Below are 15,483 nucleotides of genomic sequence, written 5' to 3'. Positions count from 1 at the left end.
CATTGGAGTTGGGGGCTCTTTGACTATAGTTTGATTGGTTGACATCAAAAACATTTCTACCAACAAAGGTAAGGGGAAGAAGCCCATTAAAGCTAAAGAAGAGATTGAGAAATTGATCCTAGGTGTTCACTTACACTGGAAAAATGTGGTTAGGTTCTGAAAGTGCATGCTATTTGTAAGATTGGTGTAATGAAAGGAAGGGTAAGGAGGGTATAGCCAAAATAATTGATAGGTTTCTGGTGGACACAAAATTAGGCTATACCTACCTTCAGTGACAATGGAATTCACAACCACCAAACCCAAATTTTATATTTTTTAGGCACTAGCTAGAGTAGTGGATAAAACCACCACTCCTTTAGATCCTAATAGTTTCAACTTCTATATCGATCCATCGCCACTTTATGTTATTTCCTTGTAGACGAAGGGATGGAACTCCCTGTCTGAAACATAAAACAAAATTTAAGGAACAGTAGCATGAGTCGAGCAGTGTTCTCTCCTGTGATGAGTTGTGGCACAAAAACCATGCATTATCTAAAGTCCCTCCTCTTGAAGGTAGAACTGGGTGAGTGATTTGCAAGTGACCTGGAAAACTTCTTCATCCTCTATCGCAAAACAGAGTATTTCTATGTTAGTCAATCGAACTCACATGGAAAATCCAATCTGTGATATGTTTTATTTCTCTAAAATAAAACAAAATTAACCATAAGTTGCATTACAGATTTGTTTTCGACTTGCATCTCAATCAGCGATATTAGGCTATATATCTCAATAAATTACTATTTCCATTGACGTTCTAGGTACTCCTTTGAGATCAAGTCCTGAATTATGGATTTTATTGCTTTAAGTTTGGGGTTGAATGTGCTTTGGAGCTGTTCAACACACTCACTCAATAGTTGTTGCTGAGGTAAGATTTTTCTAGCCTTCATGATGAGAACTCTTGTTGAATCTATTTAGAAATGTCTGTCTTCTTTTACATTTTCGATCACTCTATTCCTCTCATTCGCATTCATATCTGTAAGTGGAATCTTAATCTTTTTCAACATGTGAGAAAAGGGAGGATTGAATTCAAAATTATCACTTGTAGATATTGTTGTAGTGCTAGGTTCCTTTAGAAGAATCTTGTTCTTGCCACATGAAACTAAATACAGAAGTCGAATAAGATCTTCATCTTCCAAATTAGTTGAGATTTAATTTCTACATAGCTCAGCTTCGTAGCTTCATTGAACAGCAATAACAGAGCTGCTTGGTATGTTGTTACTTCCAATTCTATTACCGATGGCTCTTGGCTATACACAGTTCATATGGCTCATGATGTATAAGACTTTGTTCCTCTGCATTATGCATAACATTAACACACAGGTCGATTGACACGTTCCTCTACAACAAAGTCAGTTTGAATGAATGGCATCAATCTACATTGCTTCTCTGCGACATATTTTGGCATTGATGCATAGTTAATATGGAATCGATACTCCATATATATGTAATCTAACCAATAGCATCAAATGGCATCATCTTATACGACCATGGAAATAGCTCCTAATGAAGACTATAATCTTACAGAGACCAGCATAAATAAACTTGTTGAATTTAAGATCCATAAGGCACTGTTGAGTATTTTTTAAGTGACAAGACACCATTGTTGAGAATTCGTTGTTTATACGTAATCTAACCAATAGCATCAAATGGCATCATCTTATATGACCATGGAAAGAACTCCTAATGAAGACTGTAATTTTACAGAGACTAGCATAAATAAACTTGTTGAATTTAAGATCCACACGGCACTATTGAGTTTTTATTTTAAGTGACAAGACACCATTGTTGACAATTCGTTGTTTAGATTCAAGTCTAGGGCATATAGTTGGCATAGTAAGAAAATATATGTTGCTCCCTCAGAACTCACTGATACTTCTCACTGGCACTAGCTAGTAAGGTGCCTATGAAGAAGTGAAAGGAACAAATCTCTATGATACCAAAGATCATCTGACTTCACTTCTAAGGAATGTCAGACTTTTGATGTGTCTTCAATCTGCATAATAAGTCCAGGAGTATCCACCGATCTTCATTCTCTGAAGCATTGATCTATCTCATTGGTATAATTTCCTTTGCCTATCTTCAATATCATAATCAAGGAAGAGCATATGCATGGGTAGATTGTTCTGGCAATCAATGATATTGTTGACGTCCACTGTCTATACTATTATCATTTCAAAATCAAAATTATCTTCTACACTTGGGGTTTTAGTTGAAGCAGGGTTTCAAATCATAACCCTGCAAAACGTTTTGAATAACAGTAAGAATATCTTCATCAAGTTTGAGCTTTATCTAGCAGCAGGGCTGCTCCATTTCAGTAGTATGAATGACTTGTTTCAAGTATGGTAATAAGGATGACCAGGAAGAACAATCTATACAGAATGGAGCTGAAGGGACACAAGAATTCAAAGTTGGAGAAAATATACAACTTGTGAAAGTAGACACAGTGGCTAGCAACGAGGAACCTTCTAACATGGATACTCCATTGAAGATGCCTATGCTTACAGAAGGCCTTGATATGTCTTCTTGCTTGAATTATTTTTTTGGTACTGGACTTTAGTGATCCATTAGATAAGCCAAATCTTATGGAGAGTAATGATGCATTATTTTGTTCAGGTATTGATGATTCTCTTCTAGAAAATATCTCAGAGATTGTTACAGAAGCTGCCTGCAAGCAAGAACTTTACCGATTGGATAATCCTTTGAAGACCCATGAGGTTACAGAGGGATATAATATAGCTGTGGAAAAGAATGAAGTTGAAGATGGAGCATGCCAGGAAAGCATTTTTATTGTTGATGGCATAACTACTACAAGTCCAATTAGAGAACAATTGTTTGATATGGACAACAACAGAAAACATGAGGGATTCATTGACCCTGCCAAAATTGAGGGAAACAATGGCCAGGAAGCTGGAGAGACCCAAAATTTCAAAGTTGGAGAAAATATATAGATTGTGGTGAGCAAGCAGGAACCTTCCCAATTGGATACTCCGTTGAGGATTCATGAGCTTATGGCAGGATATAATATATCAACTTGTTTAAGCACCTTATTTAGCCTGGACTCCAGTATTCCATCCAAAAATTCAGAACTTAGAAAAGGTTACAATATATCCCCTTGTTTAAGTATGAATGAATCTCTTCTAGAAGAAAAGGATGTTTGCAATCAAAAACCTTTTGTGGATAAGCCATTGAAGAGGCTTGAACATGCCAAGGGACCAGAATATGATACCCCAGTGAAAAAGCTTGAACTTATAGAAAATGATGTGACATCAGAGACTAATTATTTGTCACTGCATGTCCCACTTGGAGACCATGTGTCTGTCATGGAGAAGGATGCTATGGTTTTGGAAGGGACAAAGCATTTTGATAGTATTCTCCTTACAGAAAATCCTGTAGAATCTGGAGAAGTAGCTGAAGGTTCTACTATTTTGGCTGATATGAATGTTCCTAGTAAACGAGATTCAAAAAGTACCAAATTGTAGACAGAATACTGACTTTGAGCAATAGATTGCAAACTTTGCAATTGGACTTACAAGGACAACTTCCAGAGTCATTCTATGCTACACCTTCCAGAAGGTCGATGAATTGAAAACTTAATGGAAGCACAAAGAAAACCATAGATACCATTTCTGTTTACAGGCCAAGGCAATCCATAGGAAGTGATGAGGCTATGCACAGTTCATTAAAGGAGAGTCGTGCTGGGCTGGTGGGACAACTTAGTTTATGGAAGCTATAGAATATACACAAAGAAAATGAAACAGCAGCAAAGGATTCTGAAAAGGTAAGATAATTTATGTATGAACTTCATATTTTTCCATCTTCTTTATCATATTCATCTTAAGGAACATAGTACACAGTTGGTGCACTATATGTGTGACATTTTTTCATTTTTTCTTTTTAGGAGATAAGTAAACAATTTGTTTCACAGAATATGTCATCACCTACACTGGAACAGAGGATGGAATCCTTCGACACAACACTGAAGACACTTGGACATACTGAGGGCAATGATATATCTCCTTCCTTGTACACATTATTTGGACCAAAATGTAGTACGCCATCGACAAATCGTGAGCTTACATAAGATAATGATAAGGTTGTTACTGGCACACCATTTGAAAATGCTTTGCAGCCTCTGTTAGTGACTGAATCAAGGGGAGTTGACAATTTTGGCAATGGATTGCCACGGTTAGTTTATGTATCCCATGAAAAGAAGCCTGGTTTCCAACACCACAAGAAAGCCGGAGCAATGAATGCATTGGTATATTCCTAGCTATGTACACGTCTCTCTTTTTCTGCTGATTTCCTCATATGAAATTCATTAATTATTATGCTGACGCTGATGATTGTTATCCATTGCTCCACTTAGGTCTGAGTGTCTGCTGTCCTCACAAATGGCCTCTTTCAGTTGAACCTTGATTGTGATCAATATATAAACAACATCAACGCTATTTGTGAGGCAATGTGTTTTCTAATGGATCCAGTTCTTGGGAAGAAAACTTGCTATGTACAGTTTTCTCAGAGATCGACACTTGGAGTTTTTAACTCAAGTCGGTTCACTCGAAGTGTCCATCACATACAAGTAATGAAGGAGGTTGGTGGAGGTACAAACATTTGAATCCTGACAGCTAAGAAACCTGCCTGTCCAATAGAGACAGTTGTTTCCCAAGACGACCTTTTAAACTATAATTGGCCACCTTTCCAATAATTTTCTGTTATCTCTTCGCGCATTGAATGTTCGGACGTGGAGATCAAGCGCAACCAGTCTAAAAAACCATTGGAGTTGGGGGCTCTTTGACTACAGTTTGATTGGTCGACATCAAAAACATTGCTACCAACAAAGGTAAGGGGAAGAAGCCCATTAAAGCTAAAGAAGAGATTGAGAAATTGATCCTAGGTGTTCACTTACACTGGAAAAATGTGGTTAGGTTCTGAAAGTGCATGCTATTTGTAAGATTGGTGTAATGAAAGGAAGGGTAAGGAGGGTATAGCCAAAATAATTGATAGGTTTCTGGTGGACACAAAATTAGGCTATACCTACCTTCAGTGACAATGGAATTCACAACCACCAAACCCAAATTTTATATTTTTTAGGCACTAGCTAGAGTAGTGGATAAAACCACCACTCCTTTAGATCCTAATAGTTTCAACTTCTATATCGATCCATCGCCACTTTATGTTATTTCCTTGTAGACGAAGGGATGGAACTCCCTGTCTGAAACATAAAACAAAATTTAAGGAAAAATAGCATGAGTTGAGCAATGTTCTCTCCTGTGATGAGTTGTGGCACAAAAAACATGCATTATCTAAAGTCCCTCCTCTTGAAGGTAGAACTGGGTGAGTGATTTGCAAGTGACCTAGAACACTTCTTCATCCTCTATCGCAAAACAGAGTATTTCTATGTTAGTCAATCGAACTCACATGGAAAATCCAATCTATGATATGTTTTATTTCTCTAAAATAAAACAAAATTAACCATAAGTCGCATTACAGATTTGTTTTCGACTTGCATCTCAATCAGCAATATTAGGCTATATATCTTAATAAATTATTGTTTTCATTGTCATGTTCCAGGTACTCCTTTGAGATCAAGTCCTAAATTTTTGATTTTATTGCCTTAAGTTCGGGCTTGAATGTGCTTTGGAGCTGTTCAACACACTCACTCAATAGTTGTTGCTGAGGTAAGATTTTTCTAGCCTTCATGATGAGAACTATTCTTGAATCTATTTAGAAATGTTTGTCTTCTTTTACATTTTCGATCACTCTATTCCTCTCATTTGCATTCATATTTGTAAGTGGAATCTTAATCTTTTTCAACTTGTGCGAAAGGGAGGATTGAATTAAAAATTATCACTTGTAGATATTGTTGCAGTGCTAGGTTCCTTTAGAAGAATCTTGTTCTTGCCACATGAAACTAAATACAGAAGCCGAATAAGATCTTCATCTTCCAAATTTAGTTGAGATTTAATTTCTACATAGCTCAGCTTCGTAGCTTCATTGAACAGCAATAACGTAGCTACTTGGTATGTTTTTACTGCCAATTCTATTACCGTGGTGTCAAATTTAGAGATGATGTCATAGATTCCATTTCTCTCCAAGAGTGTTGAGGTTTGATATAAATCATTGATCATTTTACAAACAATGGATGTAGTACTATTTCTGCAGGACGAGATATCAATTATATTTCATCTGATAAAGAAACAATAAGTGACTTACAAACCGCAAATAAATAAGTACTTCCTGCAATTTATGGAAATTCTCAGCCAAACATAAACGGGAATTATAGTATGCTTGGTTTTCTATCATTCAGTGCATCACCTTTTTGAAAAGCAAAGGGTTGGCCTTCAATATGTTTAGCAAAACAACTCCTGATCACCCAGTATTGGACCATGAATATTTGGTGCAAACTACTCAAGACACAGTCGAGAGTAGATAAGAAAGCCTGCCCTAGTGAGGTCATGCTCCCCACCAGCTACAGAGGCTCAAGTTCCCCATGCATGTGAATCAGCAATGACTAAATCAGATTGCAACCCATAACACCATTAGTGGGCTATTGACACCCACAACCAGTGGAACAAATTCCTAATAATCCATATTGATGAGATATGCATAACAACTAGCATTGTGTTGGGCAACTCCAATACCAACATCATTAGCATAGCTGGATACCAACATCATTGGTAGGGATGGAGAGAGGAAATTTTGTAACCCCAGAAACGATTGTAAAATATTAAAAAATATATATGTTTAACTGTAGGCAAAGACACAACTGTGTCATTTCAGCATGAAGATCCAAACATTAATTCAAGTCACAATGGGCAGATATTATAGCATTAAGGTTTTCACATGGGTAGATTTTCTAGGAATCCTAATGTAGATAATAAAATCATATAAGTTTCATGTAATTTTAAATACCGCAACAGTGATTTGACCAAAATAACCTTGTTGTGAAAACAAACCAATATACCACTTCAAAATAAGCTTAAGTATGTTATTAAGCACAAATAAAAACTTACAAATTCCTTTGGGAAATCTATGGGAGAGTGCTTGTTCCTCCCAACCAACACGTAGGCATCACCAACTCCCATCGAGCATAGACTTCTTCCTTTTAGGAACAGCACCTTCTTATTCCCTTAGTAATATTTTATAAATTTTACTAATAGATTTTTCCTAGCAGCTACTTTTAGGGTTTGCCTTTTACCATGCTTTTTCTTTTAATTAGGATGGGTGATGCTAGGGCATTATTAGAAATTATATTTTTATTAAATTAGAAATGATATTTTTATCAAATTATAGATTAGATTTTTATCTAATTTCTAATTGGTAAAGATCTACTGATTTTCTTTTAACTAGGATGGGTGATGCCACGACATCATTTTTATCTAATTTCTAACTAGATTGTTATCAAATTAAAAATTAGATTTTTATCAAATTTCTAATTAAAAATTAGATTTGTCTCAAATTTCTAATTAAAAATTAGATTTTATCTAATTTTTAATTGGTAAAAGTCTGCTGCTGTTTGTATTATGTAATTATATAAAAATATGTTGATGTTTACATATTGTAATTATGTAAAAAGAGAAATGTTTTTTTTAGAAAAAAACATGAAGTGGGAAAAAAAAATGGCATGAAGTCTTTTATAACTGTTTTTCAGTGAGGTCCTTTATAAACAACAACATATTTTTACCAATTAGAAATTGGATTTTTAACAAATTTCCAAATGTTTTTTTATCTAATTACAGAACATAAACAGCAGCAGATTTTTACATAATTACATAATACAAACAACAACAGATTTCTACCAATTAGAAATCTGATTTGTATCAAATTTCTAATTGGTAAAAATCTGTTGTTGTTTGTATTATGTAATTATGTAAAAATATGCTACTGTTTATGTTCTGTAGTTAGATAAAAAACATTTGGAAATTTGGTAAATCTAATTTCTAATTGCTAAAAATCTGTTGTTTGTATTATGTAAGTATGCAAAAATCTGCTGCTGTTTATATTTTGTAATTATGTAAAAAGGGTAATTTTTTTTAGGAAAAAAAATGAAGGGGGGGAACAATGGCATGAGGTCTTTTATATACATGACAGCATAAGCATTGAACCATTCTATCATCTAGGACTAGAGAATCTAATTCCAAGAAAGGAAGAAATTGTCAAAACAGAAATTGTCACTTGGATTTTTAACTAAGTTGTCTGCAAATTCTGCCCTAAAGAGCCATTTTGAGATTATTTACCTTCAATCCTTTGTTTTTTTAGGGAGAACATCCTTTCCTATCGATCTCTTCTACTTTGGGGATATGGCAAGTGGAGAAGGAGGTGCAAGTGGATCGGAAAAGGTAAGCTTACTTTGTTTTTATAGAGTAATTACATAATATAATATGTTTTATTTTTTTGTTTAAGGTTTGAAGTTAGAATTATAATTTTATAATATAGTTTGTGGTAAATCATTGAAACTTGGACAAGGAAAGAATCTGATAACAGAGTCCTTGCTTGAAGATGTTTTTGGGATAGAAGGACTTAAAAAACTTCATGCTTTGGATGCTGAATCCCTAATCCATTTTCTTAAGACAAAATCCCCTGAAGCTAATCAACTAGGTCCAGGTAATCAACAAGATTTACGAGAATCCATAAGTTCCCCATCCTCTCTTGGATCAAGAAAAAAATCGAAAAAAGTGTCATTGACATCAAACACCAATAATGAAGAACATTGTGTTGAAACATCTTGTGTGATGGCAACTCTTGGGACTACAAATTCTCGTTCATCCTCAGCTTATGCATCATCTATTGATAGTTTAGGTACCAAGATAGAGTATGACCCTGTCTCAGGGGAGATAAGAAGGACAGATGCAGGAAAACAATTCTTAAATAGGCTAAAGGACTCTTGCCTTCAACGATTTAGAGATCATCTTCACCTCACATTCTCCAAGATTCCACTTCACCTAAAAAAGATGGTGGTACAAGACATAGAGAATGAATTTGGTACTGGTTGGTCGGTTAAGAAGATAAAATTGCAAATGTCACTCAACTGTAAGAGGTTTCATTGCAACCAAACAAGAAAAATTAAAAAAATGCCTCAAGATCAAAGACTGAAACAAAGACCATTTGACATACCTTTTAAAGTATGGAAAGAACTTGTAAAATCATATGAGAAGTTGGATGCACAAAGAAAGGCCAGCAATGAGAGCATTCAGGTATTGAATTTTTCATTAAACATTATTTAGAATGTATTAATACATATAAGTATCTTAGACATGTATTTGTGTGAAAATAAATTGAATTGGTTTATGTTTAAGGACAAGGCATCCAAGGCGAGGTTAACCAAGACAAAAGTCACTCATCGTAGTGGCCAGAAAGGTTTAAAAGCACTTATAACAACCTTTGTAAGTATATTAAACATGTGATATTTTTTTAATAAAGTTTGTACTAGAAGAAAGTCATTGTTATCTAATTTCTCCCTATTTACTGATTGATAAGAACTAAAATATGGAAGACCTCCAAATCATTTGGAAAAGGAGGTGTTGCAGCAAAAGAGATGGGTTGAATTTTTTGTTTGGATGGACTCTATGGTATGTAATCTTAGCTGGATTTCCAATATACTTTTGAATCGTATTTTCATTTTATTTTTTAGTACTATTAGATATTATATCTTACCTCATTTTATGGTTAACATTGTATAACAAAAACATGTGTTGTGTTATGTAATTAATACTAACATGTAATATTGATTTTTTTTGTCAGAATGCTATAGGTAATGATTGCCAAGACGATGATTATGATGATGATCCAAATTATGTTCAACATATATCAAGAGATGATGAGGATGAGGATGAGGATGAGGATGATGGTGGTGAAGGAGATGATGATGATAGTTGCGGTGTTGGTGATGATGTGGATCAGACTAATGAGGATGGTCAAGATGATCATGAGGATGATCTTGGTGGTGGTAGCTAGGCATGCACATGCATTGTTTTTGATGAAGAAATTATTGTGTAGAATGAAATTGTTATGTTTATATGGATGTTGTGAATTTACCCTATATCAATGAAACATTTTGATTTTGTAATCATACGATGAGTTTGATTTGATTAAAGATGATGATGATATTATCATTATTACTGATCTTATTAGTATTATGTTGCTATTTTATACATGTCTTGAAAATTGTTAATGACACATTGTTATTTTTTTGGATGGATGTTGTCAATTTCCCTTAAATTTCTTTACAAATGATCTTGAATTGTGATATCTGCTTTAATGATATTTAGAAACTATGATATATTTCACTATGAATCTATAAAAGGGGTCATATATGTAAAGATAAATATACTCTACATAAGAATTCAAATGCGGATGTAACCATGGATGCAAAATTGAAAGTAAAATTGGATGTTAAACTAGGAATTAATACAAAATGCAAACAATTGACATACAAAGTGTTTTAAATTAGAAGTGAAAAATTGTGCAATAGTTGACACAAAGAAGGGAACAAAACATGGCATACAAAAGGATATCAAATTGGGCAAAAACAAGGACACATAAATGGGCACCAAATTAGATGCAAAAAAAGACAGACAACTAGATGTAAAATAAGATGCAAAGTTGAGTGTTAAAAAGAAGCAAAAAAACTTACAAATTAAGATGCCAAATGATGATGCAAATAATGGTGTAAATTTGGGATGCAAACTTGGCACAAAAAGGAAAAAAAAAAGGTGTAAGAAAAGACATAAAACAAGATGCAAAATGGGGCTGAAAAAAGGTGAAACCAAGGTTGCCATATTGGACGTAAAAAATGATGCCTAATCAGATGCAAATTTAGGCTCAAACTTAGACACAAAATTATATGCAAATGTGGACACAAAATGAGGCAGAAAAAGATGCAAATTTGGATGGTGAAAATGATGTAAAACTGGACACCAAAAAAATGCAAAATTGGATGAAAAAGTGGGTGTAAATAATGGTGCAACATTGGACACATAAGTAGACACAAAAAATGGTGCAAAAATGGGCATAAAAATAGCTTAAAATTGGATGCAAAACTTGGTGCGAAAACAAATACAAAAGTAGACGTACAAAATGGCTCTAAATTGAATGTATCATTAGACACAAAATAAGATTCAAAGGTGGACACAACACATGACAAAACATAAGATGCAAATATAAATGCAAATTTGGATGCTCAAAATGATGTAACATTGGATGCAAGAAATGGTGTTAAAAACGATGCAAAATTGGATGCAACAAATGACGCAAAATATGGTGCAAAATGAGATGGGAAAAATGGAGACAAATCAAACGTAAATGTGGACGTAAAAAATGGTCCAAAAAAAGATGCAAAAATGGGCACAAAAATGGATGCAAAATTTGGTGCTAAATCAAATTCAACACATGGTGCAAAGATAGGCACCAAAGCTGGTGCAAAAATAGAAGCAAAAACTAGTGTAAGACTAGATACAAAACCTGGCGTAAGACTAGATGCAAAAACTGACACAAAATGGATGCAGAAAAAGACGTTAAATTGGATGCAAAATATAGTGTAAACTCGATGCAAATGATGGTGCAAAAATGGAAGAAAAGAATGACACAAAATAGGAAGCAAAAGACAATGAAAAATAGATGCAAAAAATGACACAAAACTAGAAGCAAAATCTATCATAAAATAAGATGAAAATCTTGGTTCAAAATTTGACGCAAAAAATGATGCATGGTTTGCTGTAAAAAATGATGCAAAATCTAGCATGAAAAAGGATGCAAAATCAGGCACAAAAAAGGACGCTTTAAAATTTGTACAATAGAGCTAGATTTAGCGCTAGGTTTCTCATCACAATTACAAAAAAAAAATGCACTAAAATGTGGCGCTAAATCTGGCGCAAATCGTTGGTTTTGTTGTAGTGCCAACAGATGCCTCAGCCCCTCGAGGATTATCAATTTGGTGAACTCAACGGCAGGAAGTTCCTCCCTAGGTAGTGGGAATCCAGTAGATGCCTTAGCCCCCTGAGTCTCCTTAGTATCCATAATCCTATGGTCTAGGGCTAACACCCTCCCTAAAGAGTGAAGCTGATTGTTTAAATTCGCTCATATTTATAAAATTTCTTGAATTTTCCAGAATTTCCAATTAACTAATTCTATTGCATTCTAGTTTCCTCAATTGAAAACAGAGTCTACACCCAAGGGGAAACATCCTTTGGAATATATTTTCAAGGATTTCATTGGAAAATTATATACAAACCAGAAGCATTAAATCAAATAACCATAGAATGCAAACCTAGAAAATCAACAGTGATCCTGCCATTGCAAAACTTTCGAGTAGGATGGCCTCCAAAGAAATCTATTTCGTAAGGAAAGAAGTTGGCTTTGGCAATGCTTGCTATATAGTTGTTGTTGCCATTATCGATAAGAGAATCGCCGAATATACACATGGTTGTAACTTCAGCCGCGGCCTCCCCAGAAATTAATCCAACACAACAATATGTAACAACAAAAGCTAAACAGGGGAGCCATGAAGCTGCCTTGGAATTTAAACACCTGATTCTCATCATTGCAAAGCCTCAAATATGTATCATATACTCAAAACAAGCATACAATACCACAAATAAATTAGATGAAATAGTTTGCCAAGAATCCCAGCTGAAAAAATCCATGATCATGCTCCTGCTTTTAAATTCAGTTGCAAATCCTAAGCACAATCAAGATAGTTGTGATCACTTGCAAATCTTGGAAGTCGAAATATTTGGGCATAGTTTCGAGAGTCCACCGAATCCACCATCCAACCAAACCTTTTCCTGTATTAGAGGCACTAACGGGTAATTCATTCATTAAAAACTAATGATTGATTTCACATTCCGCCTGCATGATGGCAGCGGGCTTTCCATTTGCTGTAAGTCTCTGGGGTGTATTGTCTACTGGTTGGATAAAAGGCAGGCATAAGATAGTTGTTGATATAATCGTTGCTGCCAAAAGTAATTGACAAAATAGATTTTGCTAGATGCTGAGCCACCGCCACTGCGCTTCCCAACTGCGATGTCAAATCCTCTAAACTCTTCCCAAAATTTGCAATCTGCTGATTGAACAATATGTGCCCAAGCTATCAATTTTGCACCAAAAACAGAAATGTTAGATACTGTATATGCTACGTTTAGCACCAATGGGAGAAACTCAATTTATCGTTTCAGCAATTTGGACTTACAAGGTTTTGGCCAGTCTCGTCCAAAATGCCTGCGGGTGCTGAAGCGTAGTTCACTCCATTCCAGAATTTCCAATTAACTAATTCTGCTACATTCTTGTTTCCTGAATTGAAAATAGAGTCTACACCCAAGGGGAAACATCCTTTGGAATTTCTTTTCAAGGATTTCATTGGAAAATTATATACAAACCAGAAGCTTTAAATCAAATAACCATAGAATGCAAACCTAGAAAATCAACAGTGGTCCTACCATTGCAAAACCTTCCAGTAGGATGGCCTCCAAAGAAATCTATTCCGTAAGGCAAGAAGTTGGCTTTGGCAATGCTTCCTATATAGTTGTTGTTGCCATTATCGATCAGAGAATCGCCGAATATAAACATGTCTTTAACTTCAGCCGCGGCCTCCCTAGAAATTACTCCAACACAACAATATGTCACAACAAAAGCTAAATAGGGGAGCCATGAAGTTGCCTTGGAATTTAAACACCTGATTCCCATCACTGCAAATCCTATCAATTTGGTGAACTCAGTGGCAGGAAGTTCCTCCCTAGGTAGTGGGAATCCAGCAGATGCCTCAGCCCCCTGAGTCTCCTTAGTATCCATACTTTTTGTTCCTTTTCCTATGGTCTAGGGCTAACACCCTCCCTAAAGAGTGAAGTCGATTGTTTGAATTCGCTCATATTTATAAAATTTCTTGAATTTTCCAGAATTTCCAAATAACTAATTTTGCTACATTCTAGTTTCCTCAATTGAAAATAGAGTCTACACCCAAGGGGAAACATCCTTTGGAATTTGTTTTCAAGCATTTCATTGGAAAATTATATACAAACCAGAAGCTTTAAATCAAATACCCATAGAATGCAAACCTAGAAAATCAATAGTGGTCTTGCCATTGCAAAACCTTCTGATAGGATGGCCTCCAAAGAAATATATTCCGTAAGGCAAGAAGTTAGCTTTGGCAATGCTTGCTATATATTTTTTGTTGCCATTATCGATTAGAGAATCTTTGAATATAAACATGGTTGTAACTTCAATCGCGACATCCCCAGAAATTATGCCAACACAACAATATGTACCAACAAAATGTAAACAGGGGAGCCATGAAGCTGCCTTGGAATTTAAACACCCGATTCCCATCACTGTAAAGCCTCAAATATGTCTCATATACTCAAAACGAGAATACAGTAGCACAAATAAATTAGATGAAATAGGCTGCCAAGACTGCCAACTGAAAAAATCCATGATCATGCTCCTGCTTTTAAATTCAGTTGCAAATCCTAAGCACAATCAAGATAGATGTGGTCACTTGCAAATCTTGGAAGTCGAAATATTTGGGCATAGCTTCAAGAGTGCATCGAATCCACTAGCCAACCAAACCTTTTCGTGTATCAGAGACACTAATGGGTAATTCATTCATTAGAAACTAATGATTGATTTCACATTCCGCCTGCATGCTGGCAGCGAGCTTTCCATGCATTAGGTTTATGAATTGGGTTGAATGCATTCAAGCAAGCCAACATCAGAACAACAATTTTCTTCAGAATGATCGAATCTGACTAAGTTATTAAAAATTAAAATATAAAACGGCAGAATTCAGCATGGAAGCTATAAGGCAATCATAAACGGCTCTTCCACTGTACACATCGATGAAATACCCAGCACAACATCACAGACGGGGCTCACAGAAGCGTCTTTCTGTTCTTCTTCTGATCATGATGAGGATTTCAGCAGATTCACCATCGCTCTGGTTGGCCCTTGTTGTTTCTTGACTGCATTGAAAATAATCTTCGCATCTGCAAGGGCATCAGAAGGAGCGAAGGAGCGATTATTTATTTATGGTTTGGAATCGAATATAAAACGAATTGGTAACCACTTTTCCCTGATCGAATGGTTTAGGCTTTTTCATTCATCTAACATATAATCTTATGGTCCACAATGATGACAGGTGGACAAGAGGGGAGTTGATTTCAAAGGGGAACACCTTACAACGTAAATATGAATTCCCATATGCATTTTCGATTAAACAAAAAAAGGGGTTACATAGGTACCAACCAACAAAAGTTATCCAACACAATACCTCCTCGCTTCTAATATAATTGAGAGAACATAATATCGTTGCAAAGTAAGATAAATTTTATAAATTAGGATTTTTTACAATATTTCTAAAATCTTCCAAATTCCAAATTGACTTATTTAACCAATACAAAATGCCTTCCCAAATAAGCTTATTGTACTCAGCTCCTATTCTAAGCATGCCCCATC

The 15,483-nt window shown here is 35.2% G+C and overlaps 1 protein-coding gene across 1 annotated transcript in view; it reads right to left on the bottom strand.

The window, feature by feature from the left end:
* The window catches only part of LOC149177770 (GDSL esterase/lipase At1g71691-like), a 50,395-nt gene extending 36,571 nt beyond the window's left edge, over positions 1-13,824 (bottom strand). The window contains 2 exon segments of the mRNA XM_089421883.1: positions 13,449-13,627; positions 13,709-13,824. Coding sequence (XP_089278009.1) covers positions 13,449-13,627; positions 13,709-13,824 — 295 coding nt within the window.
* Positions 13,825-15,483: the final 1,659 nt, after the last annotated feature.

This window comes from Pinus tabuliformis, chromosome 4_1 (assembly GCF_031772625.1).
Source record: "Pinus tabuliformis cultivar Carrire ecotype Pingquan chromosome 4_1, CPIR1, whole genome shotgun sequence".
Taxonomy (NCBI): domain Eukaryota; kingdom Viridiplantae; phylum Streptophyta; class Pinopsida; order Pinales; family Pinaceae; genus Pinus; species Pinus tabuliformis.
The sequence above is the reverse complement of the archived record's forward strand: the minus strand, read 5'-3'. Positions and strand labels throughout refer to the sequence as shown.